Here is a 27,140-nt window from a genome sequence, read left to right on the forward strand (position 1 = left end):
CCACTCTCCACTTGTTTTGGGTTTGTCTTCTCTCAAGGAAGACGCAGTGGAGAGGGTCATGTAAAAGAGCCCTAGACACAGTCATCTAGGAGAGCCCTAGCCATTGTCTTGGAGGAGATCTGGCCGCAGATCTAAGAAGCCCTGGTTGCAGTCAATAGGAATTCTAATGTGCAGTAAGGGAGCCCTAATCTGAAGCAAAGGGAAGGTTCTAATCCACATCAAAGGGAGCCCTAATCCGTAGCAAAGAGAAGGCTCTAATCCACAACAAAGGGAGCCCTAATCTGCAGCAAAGGGAAGGCTCTAATCCGCAACAAAGGGAGCTCTAACCGCAGCAAAGGGAAGGCCCTTATCCGTAGCTAATGGGAGCCCTAAACCACTGTCAAGAGGAAGCCCTAAACTGCTGTCAAGAGGAGTCCTAAGTCAAGGCCTTAGCCACAGCATAAGAAGGACTTCATCCACAACAGAAGGGACCTTATCATAGCATGAAGCAACGTGGGCATGGATAGCAGCAAGACAGGGAAGCCGCAGTCACAAGGAGGAGAGATTCAGGGCTGTATATGTATGCGTTTGAGTGCAGGTAAGTGTTGTCAGCTTGCCCGAGTTCATGAGGAAAGAAACGCTGCTGTTTGGGTATCATTTGGGAAGGCAGAGTGCTACAACTAGTTGTTGTGCTAGGCTGCAAGCCAGAGCACACTGTTGGGGTTGTGTCAAGGACTGTCAAGGTTGGACATCACCTTCAAAGGGCAGCGTGGCATGAGGGAAAGCTCTTCAAGATAAACTGCAGTCCTAAAAGGACTTATCTCCTGACTGTGTGGTAGCCCTAATCTAAACACAGTCATAACAACAATGGGCTGCAATACATATGATTAGTATTTCTAGACATAGGTGCTGCAATGGGACAACATGGCAATGATGAGGTATTATAGCATGCATGGTAAAACATGATGCGACATGGGATAGCTGCAAGCATGAAGAATCATGGACAACAACAGCACGGTAAAGCATGGACAAATGCAAGTAGAGTGCTGTATGGGACAACAATAGTATAGTACTTGATGCAGCTAGGACACTAAGCAACAATGGTGCAGCAAGAACATGGGCATAGCATGGTGCATCCGTGGCACTAGGTAAACACTAGGACAGCAGCAGCATGAGGTCCAATATTGTGATGATGGGTGCAGCATGGTGCAACACGGTGAGGTGCAACATATGGACGAGGTGCAGCAGATGATAGGTGAATGAGTCACCTTGGAGAATCAGTTGAAGCAACATGTCTTCAATTGATCTCATGTAGAGATAATATATTAGTCGAAGTATTGGTCTCTGTTGTAAATGTACTATCTCTCTCTCTCTCTCTCTGTGCTGAACTATTGAAGAACATATAAGAAGAATTGATCAAGGGTTTCCCCACATTGGGGTTTGTCCTTGGCTAGCGCCACATCTTGTGTCCTCTTGTCTTGGCTTGTCTTCTGCGATTTATGTTTATGTTATATCTGCAGTTTACTTTAATGCTGATGTGATTGCTAAAGATATTGCGCTAACTGTGAAAATTGAAATAAATTGCTCTAAGCATAGAACATACCTAAACTTAACACTTCCTCATCATCTCGTCATGATCTAACAATGTACCTGTTCTTGCAATTCACTCATGACAAAATGACATCAATCTAAAAACTCCCTAGTCTAAGATGATGCATTGTTATCCATGGACTGAGCCTAGGACAGGTGACAGGTTGGAAAGAATGCCCAGTAACTACGCATTGTGTAGTTCCAGGTAGGGAGAGAGGTTGGTCACTGAGACTGCACAGAGCGCAGCTCAGGCTTGGCTGAGGAACTTCTGAGTACTGTCCTTACTGAGGGGAAAATTGCGCAGGGGCCATTGGGAGACAAAATTGTGTAGTTGAGACAGTCAGTGGCTAATGCAGGATGGGACCCTGGGAGACAAATCTGCACAATTTTCAAAGGCAAGGAGGACTGGGTAGCAGAGAGACCTGAATGACAGGTCTGCATAGTTCATGAGGTCAGTGAGTTGTGGCTGATGGAGGACACTGGGGGGCACTTCTGCACAGTTGAGACAGTAAGTGACTGATGCAGGATGGGACCCTGGGAGACAAATCTGCACAGTTTTCAGAGGCAAGGAGGACTGGGCAGCAGAGAGACCTGAAGGACAGATCTGCGCAGTTCATGAAGTCAGTGAGCTTTGGGTCATATCGATGTTGTAATGACTAGGATTTTTAGGTGTGGTTCTTGTTGAAAAGACGAATTTCTCTAACGAAAAGGTTGCTAGGTTTTTCATCCATTTGGGTTTTCCCAAGGTAAATTATTGTGTTATTTGTGTAGCTGTCTCTTCATGATCCTACTGTCATAAATATCATATTGTTGATGTCTTCTGTGTAATTTCTTAAGTATGGAATATTGAATAAGAATGTGAAAAATATGTAAATCATTATAAGTAATTATTAGTATAGAAGACCATATGAAAAATCAACACCTTAAACCCTCATTTAAAAAATTGAATACAGTTATAGGTGATTTATCTGCAAGCTCCTTAGAGATATCCATTTGGCTTGGAACCCTAGTCATCTAACCTCTAAGTCTTGCAAGGGAAGCCTCCCTTGCATGGATAACATTTAACCACAGAACAACAAGAGAGTGGTCATTGAGGTGACAGTGGTGGTTAATCTCTTTGTTGCCACAAGACCTGGGTTGCCTAGTGAAGCTTTGCAGTAGATTTTGCTATAACATGTACAATTGTCAATTACAGCGAATGGTTCTAGCCAATGTCCTAATATAACAAATTAACTAATAATGAATGTTTATTAGGGCCTTAATATAGGGCCACAAGGGCTTTAGCATATTGTTTCCATATCTCTTTCGGTGCAACTTAGCTTATAAGCAAGGGTGGCACCACAACCTTTGCCAGGATAATGCTACATGGAACTATCTCTTTTATTGTAATGGTATTGGATATCAGAATAAGGAGCTTTTCCTCTTTTATTGTAATTGTATTGGACATCAGAATAAGGAACTTCTCCCCAAGTTCTGATAAAGCACACCAAATAACACCATTTATATTATCCTTTTCGTTGCCTTTGATTTATATTTTCAGTTTTATGTTTAATGGTAACATTTCCCACATCTGTGTCTGTAACCTTATATCTTAGATTGAAAATATCAACATTTTTGATATGAAAAAGGATTATTGCCCTTAGGTTGATTGGTTATCTGTGAGGAATATTAGCTGTTTTTTGTGAATATCAGGTTACAAATTTCACTTTGATTGGTTGTAAGATTAGTATTTTGGAATGGTTGCCATGTGATGAACTTCTCAGTGTGTTTTCTATGTTTGTTATTGCAATGATTTAAGCGTTTGATTTTTTAAAACACTCTGACTCATCCTCATTAGGATTTTCTGTTTGTTTGCTTTATTGATTTTGCTTTAAACTTTATTCTGCAGTGGTGAGTGAAAACAGCTCCTCTGTTAAAAGAGGTCTTATGTCTAACTGTTTTTTTTGGATCAATCTGGATGGCAGACTGAATTTAAGAGAATATCATCTCCTCTAAAATACCAAACAAGATGTGTTGCAGCATTTCCAGACAAGCAAGGATTTTTGGTGAGGTTTATGTTTTGTTCTTCGAATTATTTTTTCCATTTGCACTTTTGGTTAGTCTGTACGTTCTCAATACAACCATGTATGAGGTCCCTCTTAAATCTAATTTCTTTTGAGTGTTAATTAATTCATATAAAGGTCTTGCCTTTCAATTTCTTTGTTGTTTTTTGAGTGTCAATTGATTCAAAAGGCCTATTGTTGAATCTATTTGTTGATGTAAATACTTGGAGGTAGCTTTTCCCTGTGAGACCTATAACTGATAGTAACAGCTCAAAAACTGAAGGAGCAAAATTTACCATTTGATATCAAGTTTATTTTGGATTGGTCTATCACGCAAGAAAACATGCTTCCTACCAATGTAATACATAAAATCTGAAGGTAAGATCTGTTATGTAAAGCTTGTTGCTGTAGCAAAGAAGTCAGTGTTGGTCATTGTTATTACTGTAAGCTCTTTAGAATTAGTTCAGGCTACCAATTGCCGCAGTTACTCTGAATGTTTAAGGTTTGCTTTTATAAGGCTGCTGATGTTAACCTACAGCCTCCAATAATATTAAAAAAACATTCAATATCCAAGTGACAAACTGGTTTACTCATGTTGAGTATTGACTTGTTGCAGAAGGTGATTATGCCATTTAGATTACCTTGCATGGACTCAGGGCTACACCAGACTTGATAAGATGTCTTACTTAAATCTCTGATGAAGTATATGGTGCTGTTTTAAGCATTTGATCTGTTTGAACTTGATGCATGTATCATGTCTATTATTCTGTGGAACAATGAGGAAACAAAGTGGTAGGTTTCCAAGAGGCAAAAGCCTTGGTTCAATTGATTCACAATTCTGTTTGGCTGATTAGTGCCTCTTTGTCAATATTTGAAATTGAGATTTCCTTACATTTTAATCATTTAGCTTCAGTAAGCAAGATTTGCTTATGATTTTTTAGATGAGTGATTTCTTTGTCTTTGTCTAACAAAACCTTGTCAAATTTTATCTTGCAATCTTGCTTCTGTTGTTGTGATTCTTGGACACATTGGTTTGCGACATCTTGTAAATGTGATGCTTGATCATTGATTTGCAGGCTGTAAATTGTTTTCTTGGTTTTTTGTAGTCTTTTAATTTTTTTTTGCCATGTCAACATGCTATTCTAGCTTGCATTGAGGTATGCATTTCATGCTAAAGATCATGCAAAAGAGTTGAAGTTCTTTAGTTTTCTTCACTTGTACTTTGTTTCCGTATTATTTACTATTTCTTGTATTAATTGATTGACTTCGTTGATAGATCAATTTGTCCAATATTTATTTTTCAAATTCAGTAGGAAGTTCTTCTAATTCCTTCTTTAATTGTACACATATTTCATTATGTAAGTGTTCCATGGTGACGTTTATGTAATGGTCTTTATAAAGTTCAGTTGATACCTTTATATGCTAATTGACACTTAAGTGGGTGCACAAAGTGTGAGGGTACCATGATATAACGATACTTCTTTGTCCTTGTCAATTTCAACTTGTTTCACATTATTTAAAAGTGAACTTTGGGCTAGGTGATGATGGCATTAATAAAAATATGTAACTTCATTGGGACTTTGGGTTTCTGAATCTTGTAAAAAGGTTTAAAATGATAATATATCATTTTTTCACGTCATTCTTGTTACATTTTCACCTTGGCTTTCAAAAAACAATTTGCTTCATAACATTACACATAATTTTGTGGTGTTTGTAGCAAGGAGATTGTTACGAATATAAAATTGTATAAAATAAAATGAACATAAATAAATATAAATAATGAATAATCAAAATAATGATTATTTAAATAGTCATTAGTTAACTGAAAATGCATGTCTAAAAGACATGCTCAGTCATTAAAGGACACCTGCCTAGGTATATAAGCAGGGCATCATTGTAACATTTCTCATCCTTGTACATTTTTATATATAATAAATTATTATTACAAAATACCTTTTGTGTATTTTAACATTTAAAGTCAACAAACTATAAATTTTTTTGCTTCAGTGGTATCAGAGCCATGCAAGTCTTTGAACATTATCCGTTGCACAATATAACCATGCGAGTCCTTGAATGTTATCCATCGCATAATATGCCATTACATTTACGTCCTTAATTTTTTGAGCAGTTAAGTAAAATTCAAGAAAAGCTTCAACAATGGGTGAAATCATATGCAGAAGTTACAACACGTCTAAAGGAAATTGATAATAAGGAATATGATAGTGACAGTGAAGAAACGAAACAAGGTGAAGTAGGAGAAGAAGATTTTGATCAGAATGATGATAATGAAAATGAAGATGTAATGGATAATGATGAATATGAAAATGATGTCGATGAAGATTGTGGAGATCAAGATGATGATCCAGAGGAAGCTAGTCTTGATGTGGATGAGAATGATATGGATCAAGATGATGATCCAAATGAAGATGATGTGGATAAGGACTATCTTGAGAAAAAAGAAGATGAACAATATCATAACAATGAGGAAGAAGTTGAAGAAGACATTGATGACTATGAAGAGAAAATTGTGGAAGAAGAAAAAGATCATGTTAAGGTGCAGAGAGATATTTTGGAGGGTCTCGTGGCTCAAATTGTAAGCTCAGAGAATACAACACATCTAAAGAAAATGTTGGAGGAAGTGCCACCTCCGACCATCCTTGAAGCTTCATGTGAGAGTGGACAAGGGCTACGTGAGATATGTAGAGCTAATAACTCGAGTGAACAACAACAAATAAAAGCTCTTCTTAGAAGTGTTGGTACTGCAATGTGCCTGGACTACACTGATTGGTTTGGCAGTGGAGCTGTTGATGCAACAACTAAAGCTTTAGATAGATCTCTAGTGTTGAAGTTTATGCAATCACATCTTGCAGACTATGTGAGTTCAAAGTTACAGGAAATGATACGGTTCATGAGACACAAAAAATTTCTAGTGGATTTTAAATGCTGTTACAACTTTCATTATGTACTGAGGAAGTCTCAGGGGAGAATTTTTGCTTCTTTTGCAAGGCCAGCCATTACAAGATCAAATGAAGAAAATGATGGAATTAAAAATCCTTTGACTGATATTGCCATTACCAATTTTGTCCATATGGATCTGGATAAGGCTAGAACTGCACACAGATCTGAAGCTGCAAATTTAAACATCCATGTAAGACAACTTCAATGGTGTCATACCCGAACAGATTCCAAAGTCAGCAAGGAGGAGATGTGGTTTGATATTGTAGCTTCCTTAGGGTCTGACTCGGATGAGGACTTCATAAGTGTTCTTGGAGACTTTTTCCCTTCTGCAAGCGACACTTTGAGTCAACCATCAAGTGTTCAGGGATCACCTCATGCAAGCATTGCATCTCTTAAAGATATCATGTCTAAAGATGAATGTTTGGATGACTGTACCTCAACAACAATATTTGTTACCAAAAAATTAGTGGCCAAATTAGTTAGTAATGAGAGTAGTTTGTATGCTGGATCTAGTGGTTCATTAGAGGTGCAAGTAAGTGCACTTCCTTCATTGAGACATGCAGGCGAGGTGGGAAATAGCAAGAAGGTCAACCCTTCAACAACTGAAGAAATACAAAGAAAGCCAGTGTCAAAAGCTCTTGAAGAATGTTCTAATGTTTTGACAGTAGATATGCTTTACATCGAAGAGGGGAATATATATGACTGCCCTAGGAAGCAAACAATTAAATCCTATTTGCTTTGTTTTATTCCAAGCGTTAGTTTTACTGACAAGAAAAAACCTCTAAGTCCTGGGCCATCGGGGACTAGGAAAAAGGAAATAGTGATTAAGCTTTCTTTGAAGCGGTAGTCCATTGTTGGACATGAGAACACTGATTCTTATTCCTCAAATCAATTTGTAAATAAACCTATAGCAAGTGCTCAGGTTCCATTTTGTCCAACAGAGAAAGCAATGCAAGATTGTTGGTCATTTATTCAACCTTTCACATTCAAGATTTGTGGTAAGAATTATTTTAGGGACAAAAGAAAGACTTCTGCACCAAACAATTTGCTTCATAACATTACACAAAATTTTGTGGCATCTGAAGCAAGCTGATCGTTACGAATATAAAATTGTATAAAATAAAATGAACATAAATAAATATAAATAATGAATAATCAAAATAATGATTATTTAAATAGTCATTAGTTAACTGAAAATGCATGTCTAAATGACATGCTTAGTCATGAAAGGACACCTGCCTAGGTATATAAGCTAGGCATCATTGTAACATTTCTCATCCTTGTACATTTTTATATATAATAAATTATTATTACAAAATACCCTTTGTGTATTTTAACATTTAAAGTCACCAAGCTATAAGTTTTGTTGCTTCACAGATGTACTATTTACCCTTGATTGACAAAGATATTTGTAATAGAATATGTATATTAAATAATTGAATGATGAATTGATGATTACATTGCTCTCATGACGGTATAACTTTATTGGCATTGACTAGTCATGAGAGTTAATATGTATGACCTATGACTCTTAATTGAATATTGATTAATTATTAATCATTGTTCATTATTATTTATTACAATTATTGTGTTTGTAGCATTGCCATCCCCTTCTTTTTCTTCTTCTTCATGACGGTTTTTTCATTTGATAAGACGTTCTTTAATGGTTCTAGAACATAACACCTCTTCTTTAGTGGGAAGAATACCTTTTGACTCTAAAATAATGCTTCCTTCATCATTGAATTTAGGGACTTCTAGTTAATGTTGGCGAGGGTATTGTTATGATTTGATATTAATTGGTGTTGAGTTTGGTTTAACCTCGATTATATGTTCTTTCTTTTTGGTGGCAACTTCGTAGATAAGTCTTGGAACACCTTGTCATATTTTTGGATTAAAGCTTCAACATCTAGGTGGTGATAGTGGACTATGTTGGAAATATGGAGAGGGCGATGAATCAATGTTTCACTTCAATTAGTTAATTTTAACTTCACAGAGCATTAATTATCATTAGCATTAGATCAAAACATAAATCAGCAACACCATTCAACAATGCACAACATCAAAAGACAATACATAATAAATTTTAGGTGGAAACCCTTTCGGGAGAAAAACCACCGAACGCTTTTAATATAGGTCTTTGACTCTTTAATGATTACATCAAAAGGAAGTTCCCCAACTTCCGAGATTCTCCAACAACAACTAGAACGAGGTTCCAACCCCCTGATTTATCAGCTCCAACTCAACGGACGCTCCAACACCTTAATTTAGCAGCTGCAAATCGGCTCCCACTGAAAGGACGCTCCAATGCCTTGCACAGGTTCCAACCTTCCCTAGCACAACCCCGTTGCCCTGAAGTGTTCTCAAGCTCCAACTTGAAGGAGACTCCAATCTATGCCTTGCACCACTCTGCGACCCTACTTAACAATCCACCACTTGCCCCAAAGGCTCCAACTTTCAATTTACCTTAGCGGACCACGTTTCACAATTTTCAGACTGGATCCTCTTGTGCTCAATATCAATATAAATAGAAGCAAAACAATCTACTGACTTGTTGATTTGCAATACTAGAACAAGGTCGTTAGCAACAATAACAACTCTCTCTGCTTAAGGTTCCAATTGCACATTGCAAGCCCTAATGGTGATATGCTCTTAAGGCACATATACTGACTTAATAGACTGCTCATCAAAACATACATGAAAATCCTAGCAGCTTTGCTCAACAATTTTCACTGCCCAACCCCCGTCATCTGTAAGACATTGTCCTCAAACTCACATAGCCATACACTACCATCCTTAGCAGTAGCAATGCAATACACTCAAACATTGGTAAACTTTGTTATGGGCAACTGATATGATCTCTGAACCAACAAGCAATTCAAGCTCTAGCAATCAAGTCAAAAACCTTTATACCAACAATGAACCAACATATCATACTGATAATGACTGGTAGCACAATTCTAGATTCCAAAGATTGGTTATCAGCAAGGTCGATCTCTTTGTCAAATGCTTGACCAACAAGGTTACAACTTCCTTGGCATGCTTGTCTCAATCATCATATAAACAAGAGTGTACTTAGCCATGTCATTTCAGAGGTAGCTCTAGATCTAAACTCTGAATCTTTGTCAATAACAACACATTCGTATCACTGATCACAAAAGCTTTCATTAGCACAACCTTATCATCAATATTAGCTACAATAAACGACCAATAACATATTTCAGGTAAAAGGACAGATTTGCAGGCTGATCTAATAATCAACAGTTAGGGCACATACACACTTCAACATTCTGGCTATGTTATTGGATCTATAAGGGTTCTTGATGTTGGATTCATAGATCCCTATTTCGGATACGGATCCACCCATATGCACGTAGGACCCACCACATAAACAGATCCTTCAAACCCAAAAACGAACACCATGCTGTTGAAATGGATCTTGTGTTGACTAGCCCTCACATGCCGAATCCCAAGCAAATAACATTTGAGAAATTTGTGTTTTTTTTCTTTAAATATTCTATTTAGAGTTTTAGTCACTTATTAGTAATCTGTAGGCTGTATAGTTGTATAATTTATCACCGGTCAATCTAACAGGGATCCTAGGAGGGGTTCTAAAGGGGCAACTACTAGACCAAGTGGCAACAACGGGACAAAGAGCCATTGTCACCTCAGTCGATGTCCCCTGCTCTTTATGGACTTTCACCAATGGGAGGAGTCCCGATATGGAGGAAATCCCTTCAATGATAGGATCAATGGCAAGGTATAACGTGATTTCCAAGGCTGATTCAAAGGAGAGGCTCAATTAATGGTTCAAATGCTTAAAGAAAAGCTGAAAGGCTCCCCAAGAAAGACTTATGAAGGATGACCTCGGACTTAGGAATATTCAATAATGATGAATCCCTAAGATCAAAACCTCCAAAATCCCTCACTTGTGATTGATGTGTTCACACTAGGGTTCAAAGTGAGACAAGGATGGCTCATTCAATGGAAAGGTTTAATTAAAGTGTGAACTTTGGGAGAAGCTAGGGTGACTTTCCATGAAAAACCCCTTGAGAGAAATACTATAAGAGACCAAGGGTTGAGAGATATATCGTGGTAAAGGCTTATCCATTGATCACCTATAATTAAGAGAAAAGGTATTGAATGATGAATTACGAAGTGCAAACCTTTAAGAAATCCCCAAGTCAAAGCAGCTTCAAGGGTTCTCTCTTGGTGTGATAGCTAGAGCATAAATTTATTTGAAATTCCACCATCAGAATTCGTTCAAAACTGGAGGATGTCTAGAGGAGACATAAACAAAGAAACTTCTCTAGATAGAATCCTAAAATTCCTCTTGCCAAAATTTCGCACCAAAAGTAACTTTTAAAGGGAGATCAAAGCAGTCTAACTTTTAAAAGGAGATAATGAACAGAGGGGAGTGATGTATGTGGTATCGGGGAGTGAGACCATGCAACCAAAATCCTAAACTTCTTCCTGCCTAAAACGCATGCCTTAGTAACTTAAGCCATTACAAGAGGAACACATGCCTTAGTAACTTATGCCATTAAGAGAGCATAAGAGGAATCTTTTATGACATGTCTTTAATGAGTGCATAAGAGAGAGTGTAATGTATCATTAAGAGAGAGAGAGAGAGTTACGTAGTGCCATGAGAGTCATCAAGGAGAGAGGTGTGAAGTGATTAAGGTGATGAAGGTAAGGTGACTTGTAATTCCTTCTAATAATAATATCATAGTATCATAAAGGATAATAAAATTTATTGAAATGTAATTAGTTTCAGTCTTCATAATTGTATTTGAGTCATGACTTGATGTAATTATTGATGTACTTGACAAAAGAAAAGAAAATGAATTTTATTTGTAAAAAGGAAAAATTTTTATTATTGAAAAAATGGGTTTCTTGCCCATCATGTTGTGGTCCTAGGTGAAAGCACCCTTTGAGTGCTCTAGGGGTCTTGTTGTCAAATCAAGAGTCAAGGTCATGATGGTCTAGTCCTTGGAGGACCCATGTAGCAAAGAAGAAAAAAATAATTATTATTGTAATTTGTTGTGTATAAAAGCCTTCAAGAGATGCTTCAGCCAACCTTCCTCAAGTTGGCCTAAGGAGGCCTTATCCACCCTCAAGAAAGCCTATATAAAGAAGAAACCTCACATCATTTGATACACACATTGATGATATATCTCTGATCCAAGCGAAGTAAAGAAGGGAAGCTAATTTCTGTGTAGGCCAGCAAAGGAGAAAAAAGAAGCCATTTTCTTTCTCTATCTGCTCACACATGCGAGTTTCTGGAAGGAACTAGGTTTTCCTTAGTTCAGATTTCGCAGAATGTTTGATTGAGGTTTGGTTGGCTCATCTCTTGGAAGGTTTCGTCTTGGGTCAAGGTCAAGGTCTTGGAAGTCTTCATTGAAATTCTATAAGAAGAGATTTTCATGGGTTTTCCTCTCTAGGAGAGGTTTTGGCCCTGGCTTGCAACCTACATCTGGTGTTCTTGTGTTTGTATTATGATCTTCTATTGGCATTTATCTTGATGATGAAACAAAACTAAATAATAATGCTAATGCTCTAAGTTAACTCACAAGAAAATGTCAAGAATTGCAGAGAAATCAATTTAATAATCACCCTCAGAGTATGCCCTAGATTTCTCAACATGGTATCAAAGCTAGGGCTTTGGACAATGGGCAGAAAGAAGATCAGTTTGACATTATTACACCTCAAGAAGGATCGAGTTCCCAAGACCAAATTTGTGGAGGTAAGAAAAAGAAATTTTGGGCAGTGCTTCAAGCCCTAATTGCAGACATTATACTGCAGAATTTTTCTAGGTTGACAAGGGTATTTGAAAAGCTTTTAAAGCTCTGTTTCAAGGGACCAAAGATGTGAAAGAATAGCCCTCTGAAATCCTCAATCATTGACTAGCAGATTGAAGATTTATGGGCATAATTATTATCTCTACTCTCTGTATCTAGGCCGCAGATCCATCCTTTGATAATGAGGCTACAAGAAGACTATTTCTGAAGAAGTGAAGGGCTTGTCAAGAAGCTCAAGGCAGGCCGCAGTCATTGGCTCAGGAGCGAATGCCAAAGATCACAAGGTTTGCCATCTTCATCAAATCCTCTGAGTTTATGTGCAAAAAATTCGCATCTCTGATATACTATAGTCATTATTAAAATTGATTAAAATTCTTGTGGAAGAATTACTCTAGTTTTGCAAGGCGTTCAAGGCTTATCTGTTATCAAGAAAGACACCAGGCCTTCTACCAAAAGTACGAAATTCTGGAGTATTATTCTAGGCATAAAAATAGCCCTAGAAAGACAATCAATAAATGTATTAAAAATTCTCTCAACGTCTATGCAAATTATTAGTCCAAGGGATATATTGAGCTTGAGACTGAAGTATAGTCTCTCGCTTCATTGGTATAAATCCTCTCTATACCTGAGCACGAGGTATATGGCATCAATGGAGCGGAACTTTATTTCATTGAGCCCGAAATTATATAAGTCAGTGATATGTAAGTATCTTTTTGGAACCAAAGTTCTGCATATGAAGTTTTGATCAAGGATACCGAGGTTCTGAAACATAGTCATATTGAAAATGAAGTGCATTAAAAGTACAAGAATTCCGGAGCTCGTAGCTTATTTAAAGAAATCTTATTGCAGAGCTACAGTTACTCTTGAGTCTAGGAGCCAAATTTAGCCATTAACTTTTTCATCAGCCCTAGGCATTCGAAAGTCGAGAAGAATCCTTGATCGCATTACATGAAAGGCAATCTGGGCCTTTGAAAAGGTGTATTCATTGGTCATGCCTTTGAAAAGGTGTATTCATCGGTCACCATCATTCATAAAAGTATTCACTGACCTGTGGAGATAGTATAAGTCTCTGTGGCATGAGATTCAGAATGTGTCCTCTACAGTCAACATACAGTTGAATCTATTCACATCAGTTGAGCTGATCTGTTGAAATTTTTCAAAAGGTTTCAATAGCAATATTGAAATAATTGTTGAATAAGGGTCTATATTTGGTCACATTGGAAATGAAGGGAAGCTACAGGCAGTATGTAGTATCAAAGTGACATCAAGGATGCTTCCATGAATTCAGTAATGTTTTGTCAAGAAATAGTCTAAGTCATCATTTTTGGAGAAGACTTTATAGTAGCAGTGGGACCTGTGCAATAACAAATCTGGAAGACAGGAGAACATCAGTTCATTTCGAAGAAAATAACAGTTCAGAGGCAGTAGGAAGGTCATATAATTGTGACTGTGATTCTGTGTTAAGTCAACTTTTGGGTATACATTGTCACACTTGTTGCAAGCAGTTCTGTGGACTTGTGCAGTTTAAGGTGAATACAAAGGGACAACTCTCAGATTTGTGCCTCACTAATAATCAAGCAGAAAGAGCTGTAGTATGCTAGAGCAGGAAAAAGATAAAGAAGGACAGATCGATCTAATGATCACCTTGAAGAAGAAACCATGTTATACAAAAGTACAGGCCACTACAGGTATGTAACCATGAGGTATGTATGACACATCTTTTGTTAAGGGCCGATATGAATTATTGTAGTGTTGGGTGATTATATAGGGTTTGTTGATTAAAATTGTCGACACTGTTGAAACCCTAGTCACATAGAAACCCTAACCCTGTTCCCTCATGGAAACCCTAACCCTTGGCCTTTAGGTTTTGTATGCAGTCTAGGGCTCATGTCAAGTAGGCTTAGATAAGGTTGATGAGTTATGTATGATCCCTTGGTCTTGGGTTGGCAACTAATAACCCTAGGATTGCAACCATTCATGGTAACCTTAGATTGACATATTGATATCATGCTTTTGTTATTATATACTTTGCTTGGGGGCTATGTTGCACGAAACTTCAAGGAACCTGATGTTTCGAGCCGTACCCGTACCCGAAACTCCAAAACTTGGCCGAAACTTGACCATCATGTAATCATCTATTAGAGTTAATATATATTTGTTTTTCCTTCTAAATTGTCATCTATGGGTCTTATTCCCTTTTTCCTTGCAAGATAATGTGTTATTCACTTATATATATATATATATATATATATATATATATATATATATATATATATATATATATATTTATATATACATATATGACATTTCGATTGATGTTTCCATTTTTGGGAGGTGATGTTTCTAAACGTACCTGTTTCGGAAACTCCGAAACGTCTAATTGTTTCGTGCAACTTAGCTTGGGGGTACTTGTCAATGAATGCTGCAGGTGCAAGAAGTAAAGGAAGAAGGATGGGCAGATCCTCTGTTTTAGCAAACATGATGGTAGAGGGAACTGTAAGGACCCTTGGATCCTTGGGCACTTTGATAGATTCATGATATAATTGTGCGACTGTGGATGCCTAGAAGAGTCAATGACAACAATCAAAAGAATTAATGAAATAGCAGCCAACTAGCTGATGTAAAGACATTGCTGCAAGCAAGGATCATTCATGGATCCTCCTTTGTGATGACATGAAGTGAGTTCTTCACCTTGGGGAAAATGACTATTTTGGAGCAGGTTTTTTAAGAAAGTTGGCTAGTTCAGTTACAACATGATGGACCTCATCTTGAAAACGAGAAGTAGGGCTAGATGACTGGATGAGATATGTTTTGCTAAAGATTCCGATGGAGATTGAAGATCATGAAGACATGGCATGTTATTGAGTTCTGCACGATCATATGGAGAAGATTCACTTCAAGAAGAATTAGATATGAAGTCTCCCCGAAGAAGGTATGAAGATCCATTGAAGAAGGAAAACCTTGGTAATGAATATCTTGGAGATGGATTCATATGGTATGCGAAAGGATGTTGATATTGCAGAAAAACATATGTCATGACGAGGGGCCATCATAAAGGTAACATTGATTTGATGTTCATCTTAATTTTTGAAATCATCTGGCTGGGTTGAAACCAATGTTTTACAACTCGGACTCGGACTCCGACTCGGCCGAGGATCGACTCCGACTCCGACTCCGACTCGGTAATGACTCGGCCGGCTCGATTTCAATGACTCGGTCGTTGTAAAAAATACATTAAATATTTATTTTTTTTATAAAAAAACATAATTTTAAATATTTTAAACATAATTTTAAAGATTTTCATTCAAGTTTCCAAACACACAACATTATAATATACATGGAAGACAACATATGATCAAAGTAGGCTCATGAACCAATCCATTATATCAAAATGGTACCCAATGGCAATAGTAAATACATAGTCAACTGTAGTCTGTCATACATGATCAAAGACTCAAGAGTCAAAACAAAATACAAATAACCAAGGAGGCTAGTAGCTACTGCCAGAGGAGCCAAGATCATCTCGACCAATCTTTGGATTATCATCATCAGAGTCAGACAAGGGGCCCCATGGCTCCTCCTCATCATCATCGTCTCCAACTGCAACTGTAGAAGTGGTGCCAGTACCACTAGGCTGTGCAGCAGATGCAAGCTGAGATAGAGTACAAATGCGGCTGCGCTTCTGTCGTGGCTGAGCAGAGGAAGGCGAAGCACCTACAACTGGAGTCCTACTAGCTGGCTGTGAGACTGAGGCTGGTGGATCGGGATCTGCATTCAACTGAACAGGCTGCAGTGGATGTTGAACATCAAGTTGATCAATCTCAAGATCCTCATCAGGATCAAACTCTGGTAGACGACTCTCCACTACCCAATCTGATGTTGGATCAATGTCTTCCAACACAATGGGATCTGAATCAGGTCTTTTGTTAAGCAATTGGTTCCGTCTGAGCCGAAGGTTGTATTGGACAAAAACTAGATCATTCAACCGTTTTTGCTCCAAACGGTTTCTCTTCTTTGTGTGAATCCTCTCAAAGACAGACCAATTGCGCTCACACCCAGATGCACTGCAAGTTTGACTCAAAATACGAATTGCAAACCTTTGCAATTCAGGGCACTGGCCACCAAAGGCCTCCCACCATTGTGCTGCAAAAAACATAGGAGTGTAATGAATTATGAGTTAGATGAAGGCTGAAGCTCAACAAAATTACAAATTATATATAACTTTCAAATTACAAATGATTTAACAAACTTTAATAAAAAAAGTAAAACCATTAAGAAATTGAAAATTGAAATTTTTGTTTACTTGGCTCATCTGCTTCTCTTGCAATCTTTGCTAGGTTCTTCCCAAAGGTACCTGTTGCATTGCTGAAGGATGTGACCTGCTGATGTATCAGCAGCTGATCAGACTCCGATGGGACCATGCGCTCAATGCAATCAACCAGTCCATCTCTGACCTCCCCCCTCAAAGCTCCTGACTCCTTAGCTTTATAATGATACCGTGGGTTCAAAAAATACCCAGCTGCATGTATAGGGCGATGGAGTTGATTGTTCCATCTTTCATCAATGATTGCCCAAATGGGCCCATACTTTGCCACTCTATCCTTGTATGCTGTCTTTATTTGCTCCTTTGCTTGATCCATAGCCTCATAAATGAAGCCCATAGCCAACCTTTCCCCATCCACCAACCGCAACACCTTAACTAGTGGCTCAGCAAGCTTCACAATCTCTGCTGCCTTTCTCCAAAAAGTTTCATCATGGACGTTCCTTTTCAATTCTCTGCCTTCTGGTTTGTTAGACCAACTGCTTTGATTCCATTCATCACTGGAAAACATCTTTTGCAAGTTTCTATGTTGGGAAAGCATAGATTGCAATGTCAAAAAATGTGTAGCAAATCTAGTGATGGCAGGCCTAATAATATCCTTGCCTCCAGTGTGTTTCCTCATGAGACTCAAAACCAGTGTATGATTGTAGATAAATTTTGTTATGCTTTTGGCATTATCTACAGTGTTTCTGACCCAATCTAATTTTCCAATATCCTCAAGCATGAGGTCTATGCAATGTGCAGCGCATGGGGTCCAAAAGATGGTCTTGTGTTTTTCCTCTAACAGTCTACCAGCAAGAACATAGTTAGAGGCATTGTCTGTGATGATTTGAACAACATTAGCCACCCCCACATCCTCAATAACCTCATCCAATAGCTGAAACAACAAGTGGCCATCTTTTACCTTATCAGATGCATCAACTGATTTTAAAAACATGGTTCCCTGTGGGCAGAAGACAAGAAAGTTTATGATGGTACGGTTTCTTTGATCAGTCCATCCATCTGACATGATGGTACACCCTGTTCTTGCCCATGATTCCTTGAAATCTTGCAAATACTCATTAATTGATTGAATTTCTTTCTGCAAACGAAACCCCCTTAGCTCTTGCATAGTAAGGCCTTTGAAGCCTTTTCCAGCAGCATGTATGGCCTCAAACATAGGCTCATAATATGGTGAACGAGCAACATTAAAGGGGATATCAGCATCATACCACCATCTAGCTATGTAGTCACAAGCAGTCTCCCTCAATTCTTTCTTCCAATGGTCATCCAAAGTGGGCTGAGCAAGACCTTTACTAATACTAACTTCAGGACCATGTGCACTGATGGAAAGGAGCCTGAGTGAGTGAAAAAACTTTTGATAGTCCCATCACCCTTCATTCTACCCTTTCCCTTATCTTGAACGGAAGCAAAAGAGGGAGGAACATAACGGAAAGGGTTTGATGCATCAGTTTGAGGGATAGAGGAAGAACCCTCAAACTCATAGTGGGGGTTGGCAGCCATCATTCTTTGTATCTCCCTCTTCCTCCCAATTTCAGCCTGTATCTCTTTTTGCCTAGTCTTTTCTTCTTTAAATTTTTCAAAGCTTTCCAACAAATTCTTTCTAATCTCCCCAATTTGATCAGAGGGACATGCAGTAATATTGCCTTTAATCCCTGCCAAGTGTTGTTTCAGCCTATGAATCCCCCCAGGACCTGACTTAATTTTCCTATGGCAAAACTTGCAACACATCTCACTATCAACCATTTCAACATATGCCCAAGCAGGATCTTTTGCTCTAGGTGCCATTTTTTGACTAGGAAAACAATCTGAAAATGAAAAAAAAAAAAATTGATTCAATGTTCATTTATTTGACTAAAAACACTCTCTAAGCTATCTTGATATGCACCTAAAATTTACTAAGTAAAAACAGATTTATAGAGGTGGAAAAAAATACCTCCAGGCACAAACTGCCTCCTCAAGCTTGCTCCAAGAATCAGCTCCTCAATGCTGCTCCAAATGGCTGCCCAAGAAGCTCCTCACTCCAGCTACAATGCTCCTCCAAGACTCCTCACTGCTGCTCCAAAACAAGCTCAAGAACTGCTCACTAACTCTCAAAGAAGACTCTCACTCAAATGCATAAGACTGCTGTGAGTGAAATGAGAGCATTTGGCTGTCTTAAATAGAGTTTGGGAGGGGGAAATGGACCCCAAAAGCATTTAACAATCTACCATTACCCTTTGGAATCCACAAACCCTACTTAAATTTACCAAAAAACAGCAAAAAAGTGAATTTAATTCATAAAATACGCTGCCCAGCCGTGCTTTTAATGACTCGGCCGAGTCAATACGGACCCGGCCGGGTTGACCGAGTCAGCTATGACTCGGCCGAGTCATTGGATGACTCGGTCGAGTCATAGCTGACTCGGTCAACCGAGCCGGGTTGCTGGCCGGGTCAGTGTTTTGGGGTTTGACTCGGTCCGAAACGGCCGTTTCGGTTTCAACTCGGCCAAGTTGTAAAACAATGGTTGAAATAGGGCTACTGGAAGAAGGTTGTAGAAAGTCACCACTGGTACTCGTGTTTGGATGAAAGATCCTGAGAGAAGCATGACTTGGAAAAGGTAGCTGTATAAAGGATAGCTAGATGTGGACTTAAAGATCACTTTCTGATGAAAAGAACGATGGCATGACTATTGGTTCAACCTTATGGTTCGTTGAGGGAAACTGATGAAGAAGATGGCCCTTGCCCTACTAAAAGAAAAAGGCTCCACGATGAAGAAAGTTGAAGTTCATAACAGGATGTAGAAATTGGAACCCTACAAGCTGTGGTGAGTACTATGATCTCCACCAAAGAAGTAGTTAATTGCTGTTGAAAACAAGTCCCTAATTAAGAGGGAGCTTGGGCAAGTCTCTTGGTTAGAGGGAGCTTGGGAATATTCCTTGTATAGAAATGGAGAGATCCACCCTAGTTAAGAGGGAGTGACAGATATGGTTCTCTACTTCATGTGTGATGCACTGGACCAGGACTAACAACCAAAAGTTTTAGTGAAGGCCATGAGAGAGAGATAGACACATCATGCTTGTCTTCATGATATGAATAAAGAATGGAGGATTGGGTAAGCATCTGGTTTCCAATGCTCTTTGAGGATGTGGTAGGGAATCCAATAGGTAAGAGTACTAGAAGGACATACCTTGTGAACATCCTGATGGGGTATGTGCCTTGAGAGACAATGATTTAGGTGTCTATAAATCATTGGTCTCGCCAACATTGTGCTCTGATCTTGTGGAGAGATAGAATTGTTAGTCAAGGCTTTGTTATGTGATAATGCTGGTTGATATGATGAGATGCACTGATATAAGATGATGAAATAGCTTATGAGATGGCTTACCAATCCAACTCTTCTTATGACAATGTTTCAATAGAAGTATTGTGCTTGTAGCTGTGGTCAATTATGAATACCTCCCTAGTTAAGAGGGAGTGTTGAAATGTAACTAGTTTAAGGAGTGTTGAAATGTATCTAGTTTCGATCTTCATAATTGTATTTGAGTCATGACTTGATGTAATTATTGATGTACTTGACAAAAGAAAAGAAAAGAAAATTTATTTGTAAAAAAGAAAAGCTATTATTATTGAAAAAATGGGTTTCTTGCCCATCATGTTGTTGTCCTAGGTAAAAGCACCCATTGAGTGCACTAGGTGTCTTGTTGTCAAGTCAAGAGTCAAGGTCATGATGGTCTAGTCCTTGGAGGACCCATGTAACAAAGAAGAAAAAAAATTATTATTGTAATTTGTTGTGTATAAAAGCCTTCAAGAGATGCTTCAGCTAATCTTCCTCAAGTCGGCCTAAGGAGGCCTTATCTGCCCTCAAGAAAGCCTATATAAAGAAGAAGCCTCGCCTCATTTGATACACACATTGATGATGTATCTTTGATCCAAGCGAAGTAAAGAAGGGACATGAATTTCTGTGGAGGCCAATGAAGGAGGAAGAAGAAGCCATTTTCTATCTCTATCTGCTCACACATGCGAGTTTCTTGAAGGAGCTAGGTTTCCCTTAGTTTAAATTTTGGTAGAATGTTTGATTGAGGTTTGGCTGACTCATCTCTTGGAAGGTTTTGTCTTTGGTCAAGGTCAAGGTCAAGGTTGTGGAATTATTCATTGAAATTCTATAAGAAGAGATTTTAGTGGGTTTTCTTCTATAGGAGAGGTTTTGGCCCTGGATTGCAACCTACATCTGGTGTTCTTGTGTTTGTATTATGATCTAATAATGCTAATGCTAATGCTCTAACTTAACTCACAAGAAAATGTCAAGAATCACAGAGAAATCGTTTTAATAATCACCCTCACATTATGCCCTAGATTTCTCAACAAAATTAATATTAATAATATTGATGATTAAGTCGAGATTGAACTATTATGGTTGATTAATGATAAGTTAATTGATTTTCCTTCAACTATACTTGATTACCAATTGATGCAATGTGATTTACTATTTTTGGAAAGTCATATTTGAGATGTTAGACATGACTTTCTTTTTAGAAAGTCAATCTAGAATTGTTAAAAATGAGATTTTATTTAAGGAAATTCATCCCTGAGCTGCCAATTTTCAACACTCCCTCTCAGTTAGGGAGGAATTTCTTCTTGCAACAAAGATCTTTGCTCATCTCTGTTCATTACTGCTCTAGAACAATGATGTCTCAGTCTAATGAAGAAGAATCATCATAGGGGAGATTCATTTATCACCCTATATCCAATAATCTTCCCACCTTGACACAGACTTGGGGGATTACCACTTGTCAACACATGACAAGGATCATGCACAACCAAGCTTTACCTTAAGAGTCAAGCGGTAGAACAACTGCATCCACAGACTTTGGGGGGGGGTGGGTTACCACTTGTGAACACATGACAAGGATGACACACAACCAAGTCTCATCCTTGCTTGGGGGGATTAGCACTTGTCAACACATGACAAGGATTGCGCACAACCAAGCTTTACCACACCCATTGGCCATATGGATGGAAAGCCCAACTTGTGGGTGGGATGCACACTGAGGTATACTCTTGGCAAGTCCTAGACTTGATGGTAGCAGGGATTACCACTTGTCAACACATGACAAGGATTACGCACAACCTATAGTCAAGAGTTCCCCTAAACCGAGGAGCTCTTCTAACTCCATGATCCGAATTGGATCCTCAAACAATTCCATGATTGTTAAGAATGAATGACAGAATTTGAAAAATCTTATAGCTATCAGAAATAACCTCTGAATAATGGTAATTTGCAGCCAGCACGGAACAACAAGGACCTTCGATCAAAGCGCGTTGACCATTGGCCCATGGAGACCGCGCATGGCGCAAAAATGGCAACTGGGAAGCTCAGACCTAGAAATGGAGGCTGTTTTTGATACGCAATGCGCTAATCGTGTATCGCTGGGCAAAACCCCTCGAGAAGGAAAGGCCCCGAGCGCTCGGTCACAAGGGAAACTAGAAAACCGTGGGAAAGCGCTAAAATCGACAAGGTGGGTCCCGCGCTCAAAATCGGCGGAATATCGGAGGCATTTCGGGCGGTAAGCGGGTTTGGCTGAGGACCCAGCGATTCCATACACTGAGTGACGCGTGTCCGGCGGGGAGAGAGAGAAACCGCTTACATCGCGGATTAATGGTCGAGCAACTCAACCGTGCGATAGGAGCGAAGACCGTAGGATCTGGGGGCTCCAGATCAACGATGGAGGTTCAACCTGATGGATGACCAGACTTGAGGGAGAAATAAACTACGACGCATAAGATTTGAAGTCTGATTTGACCAATGAATCGATAGAAGGATCCGTTTCGCAGGTATTTGGGAAATAACGGAAAAAACGACCGTTCAGGAAGAACTGGCACTCAGTTCACAAGGAGACAGGTGGCCACCTCTCTGCGAAGCGTTACGCAACAATGATGATGCAGGGCAGAGGAGTCCTAGCGGACAGAGGTAGGCGATCCAAAGAGTCGGGAAGCCGAAATGAACAGTCGAAGGAATGAACTGGCTTTAAAGCCACGAGCTAATAGAGATAGGAGACAAAGAAGCAGTGAAGAAGCCGAAGGTAGAGAGACACAGAAAGAGAGGCAAAATTGCAGAGGACAGAGAAGATGAGCTGACCATTAGAGCAAGGGCAACATCGAGCAGACAGAGACCAATTGAGGTCGAAATTCGGTAAGGGGAGTCTGTGAACTCTAAGGACTTGGGAATTCCAAGTGCCATCCTACTGATCATCCTCTGTCAAGTGAGACTTAGATTGAGCTCCTTATTGTAAGACTCTGCTTTAAAAACATAATAAAAAGGCCACCACTAAAGGCTGGACCAGGAGACGTAGCCCAGGAGGATTGGGTGAACTCATTAAATTTTGCTGTGTTTATGTGTTGCTTACTGTGATCTCTCACTGTTTCAAGTGTCTATGTATTTCACAATCTTATCGATCCATTGCACAAGATAACATAGACACACACGCCAACACGAGTCTGTAATACCTTCATTAATTTCCTGAGGTCACCTAGGGGTGATTTCAGATCAAGCGGTATTAGAGCTCTAGGTTGTTAAGGTTAGACAAGCTTGTACTGGATTTAGCTGTTGAATGCTAACCAAATCAAAGCTCAAATTAGGAGAGGGAGAGTTGGTCGAAACTAATCCTGAAATTGGAAGAGTCTATCCTCAGAAGACAATGTCGGAGGAAGGTTCTGTGGGCCCAGACCCACAATTTATAGATAGCTTCCTGGCCATGAGGTCCATGGTAGAATAAATGTACAAGGACTTTAGAAAACACAAAGATGAGGAATCATCAGGCTCCAAACAAGATAAGGGGGAAGAAGAATCTTTCCTCCATGACCACTACAAAGGCAAAGGGAAAGAAGAAAGCCTTCTCATACCTCTTAATAACCCTAAACATAAAAAGAAAGCATCTTTGATTAAACTAGATGTTAAATTTGATTTACCAATATATAATGGAGAGTTGAATGCAGAAAAGCTGGACAATTGGATTAAACAAATTGATGTTTATTGCGGAGTGCAGAGTATCGATTCAGACAAGAGCAAGATTCAGCTGGCCAGCCTACGCCTTGGGGGCACTGCCTTGGTTTGGTGGGAAGGCAAGACCCAAGCTGACATGAAGAAACATGGTAAGACTCTTTCTGTCTGGAGTGAATTTGTTTCTGCAATAAAAAAGATGTTCTATCCATTGGCTTACATGCAGCAAGCCATGATGAGCTGGCAAACTCTTCACCAATTGAAAGGGCAAAATGTACAAAGTTACACCCAAGAATTTAGGAAGAGAGCTTTGATTCTAGGAGTCTCATTAGACTCACCTGAGACTCTGTTGAAGTACATCGGTGGTCTACACAGCTACATGAGGCACACTATCCTCATGTTTAATCCCACTAGTATAGATGAGGTATCTGTTCAGGCTACGCATCTAGAAGCTAGAGGAAAGAATGGGAACCTAGAAGTTGGAGGATCATCCAAGTCCATTGCAAGCACGAACAAGGAGAAAAGAAAACAGAAATGGAAAGAGAGGAAGGCCAACACTGCACAGAAAAGCAAGTCTTCATGCTCTCATTGTAAGAAGGATGGGCATGATGATGAGCACTGTTGGATCCTGCATCTGGAGCTGAGACCTAAGAAGTTCGAGGGCAAGAAGAAGAAGACTGCTGCAGCTATTCAGAAAGATTTGGGGTCGGACTAAGGAGATGAAACAACCATTGCAGTCACAGGTATAAAAGGTAAGAATTCGGAAGCATTTACTAGTAATTCTGCACAATCTACTATTGGTGAAGAAAATGAGAGAAAAAGACGAGCTTTTCCATATTCGAGTTATTTCCAAACATCAAAAGATTGATACTTTGTTTGATAGTGGCTCACTAGTAAATTTAATTTCTGAAACAATTGTAAAGAAGTTGGGATTACTGACTACACCTCACAAGAAACCATACCCATTTGGTTCGTTAAGTGATAAAGCACAACTACAAGTGACTAGACAATGCAAACTTAAGTTTTCTTTTAGGTCAGCATTTGTAGATGAGGTTGAGTTAGATATAATTCCTTTGGATATATGTGGAATTGTTTTAGGAAGTCCTTACTTGTATGGCAGAAAAGCTATTTTCTCTAGAGCTGAGAACATGTATGTACTCGTTAAAGATGGAATCAAATACTTTGTAAGAGCTCATAAGCTCAAGAATAATTATACTCTCATAAACTCAACGCAGATGAAACAAATTGTAATTTCATGAAAACAATTTTTATTGATGGTTGTAAAGGAAAAGAAACCTGATAAAACCAATGTATTTGAGGGCTGTGATGCTAAACAACAAATTGATTTAGAAAAAGTTGTTTCAGAGTATGATATCTTGTTTTAAGAACCTAAAGGTTTGCCACCCAAAAAGGAAATAGTGCATGATATTAATTTGCAGCAAGATGCTCCATTGCCTAGCATTGGGATGTACAGGTTGTCTGCTTTAGAGAATGCAGAAATCAAGAAGTAGATGCAGGAATTGCTCGAGAAGGGGTTCATCAGACCTAGCACATCAACATGTGGGTCACCAATCGTTTTGGTGAGAAAGAAAGATGGCTCGTGGAGAATGTGCATTGATTACTGAGCACTGAATAAGATAACAATAAAAAATCGTTATCCCCTTCCTTGCATAGATGATCTTTTAGATCAATTGAAAGAAGCTGTTTATTTTTCCAAGCCAGACTTTCATAGTGGATATCATCAGGTCAGAGTTGCAGAACAAGATGCATGGAAGACTTCTTTCAAAACAAAGCAGGGATTGTATGAGTGGCTGGTTATGCCTTTTGGCCTAACTAATGCTCCTGCTATTTTCATGAGAATAATGAATGATGTTCTCAGACCTTTTCTTGATGATTTTGTTATTGTATATTTGGATGACATTCTTATATTTAGCAAAAGATGGGAAGAACATTTAAAGCATGTTAAACAGACACTAGATGTTTTGAAAAAAGAAAACTTTATGTTAAACTCTCAAAATGTGAATTTGGCAAAACATCCTTGAATTATTTGGGTCATATAGTAGGGGGTGGTGAATTGAAGATAGATCCCTCTAAAGTTGCAGTCATTGTAAACTAGCCTAAACCCAAATCTGCTACAGAAGTTAGAAGCTTCTTAGGAGCAACACAATATTGGAGAAAGTTCATTTTTAACTTTTCCTCAATTGCAGCTCCCTTACATGCTTTAACAAAATTGAACAAGGTGTTTCAGTGGGGAGGCAAACAGCAGAAAGCCTTCGACACCTTGAAAGAAAAGATTAGTACAACACCAGTACTAGCACTGCCAGATATTCAAAGACAATTTGAGATCCAAACAGATGCTAGTGACTATGCCATGGGAGCAGTGTTGATACAACACAGTAAACCCATATGTTATCATTCTTGGACGTTTAACTCTGCAGTAGCTAACTATCCCACATATGATAAGGAATTGTATGCATTAGTACAGAGTGTGAAAATGTGGAAACATTACTTAATGGGCAAAGAAACAGTTATACATACTGATCATCAACCACTTCAATATCTACACTCCCAAACTAAGTTGTAGCAATCAAGACATTACAGGTGGATGGGGTTCCTACAACAGTTTCATTTAGTCATCAGATATAAAAAGGGCATACATAATAAAGTTGCAGATATGTTATCTAGACCCATTATAAATGCATCTACTATACTTAAGCATAATTCTGTATTACATGAAAGCTACATTGAACAATATGCTCAAGATATAGACTTTAAGGATGTATATGCAACTTTAAGTCAAGGCAAACGAGTAGAAGAATTGGATTATCATATTAAGGACCAACTCTTGTATCATTGTGGGAAGCTATGCATTCCACAAGTTAAAAGAGTAAAGATAATTAGAGAAGCACACACTTCTCTAATATCAGGTCACTTTGGGGTAAGCAAAATAGTTGCACAGCTGCAAAGGTTTTGTTATTGGCAAAAAATGAATGAGACAATTTCTATATATGTAAGAGGGTGTACTATGTGTGCTAAAAGCAAGCCCAACAATAGGAAACTAGGCTTGTACACTCGACTACCAGTTCCTTCTCATCCTTGGGAAAGTGTTTCCATGGACTTTGTTGGAGGACTACCTAAATCTAGGAAAGGTCATGACTATCTATATGTTGTTGTGGATAGGTTCAACAAAATGTGTATTTTGATACCTTGTAATAAACAGATTACCGCTGAACAAATTGCAAAACTGTTCTTTCAACATGTATGGGTTCATTTTGGATTACCCACTTCCATTATATCTGATCGAGACACCAGATTTGTGGGAAAGTTTTGGTCAAGTCTGTGGGAACTGATGGACACCAAACTGAGGAAAAGCATAGCTTTCCATCCATAAACCGATGGCCACACATAAGTAGTCAACATGACAGTGATCCAGTTGCTTAGGGGATATTGCAGCAAACACCCCAAGCTTTGGG

The 27,140-nt window shown here is 38.8% G+C and overlaps 1 protein-coding gene across 1 annotated transcript in view; it reads left to right on the forward strand.

The window, feature by feature from the left end:
- Positions 1 to 27,140, forward strand: part of LOC149153428 (protein RAE1-like) — a 302,126-nt gene that overhangs the window by 129,387 nt on the left and 145,599 nt on the right. The window contains exon 6 of the mRNA XM_089440171.1: positions 3,534 to 3,614. Coding sequence (XP_089296297.1) covers positions 3,534 to 3,614 — 81 coding nt within the window. The remainder of the gene's footprint in view (positions 1 to 3,533; positions 3,615 to 27,140) is intronic.

This window comes from Pinus tabuliformis, chromosome 9, assembly GCF_031772625.1.
Source record: "Pinus tabuliformis cultivar Carrire ecotype Pingquan chromosome 9, CPIR1, whole genome shotgun sequence".
In the NCBI taxonomy this organism is placed as follows: Eukaryota; Viridiplantae; Streptophyta; class Pinopsida; order Pinales; family Pinaceae; genus Pinus; species Pinus tabuliformis.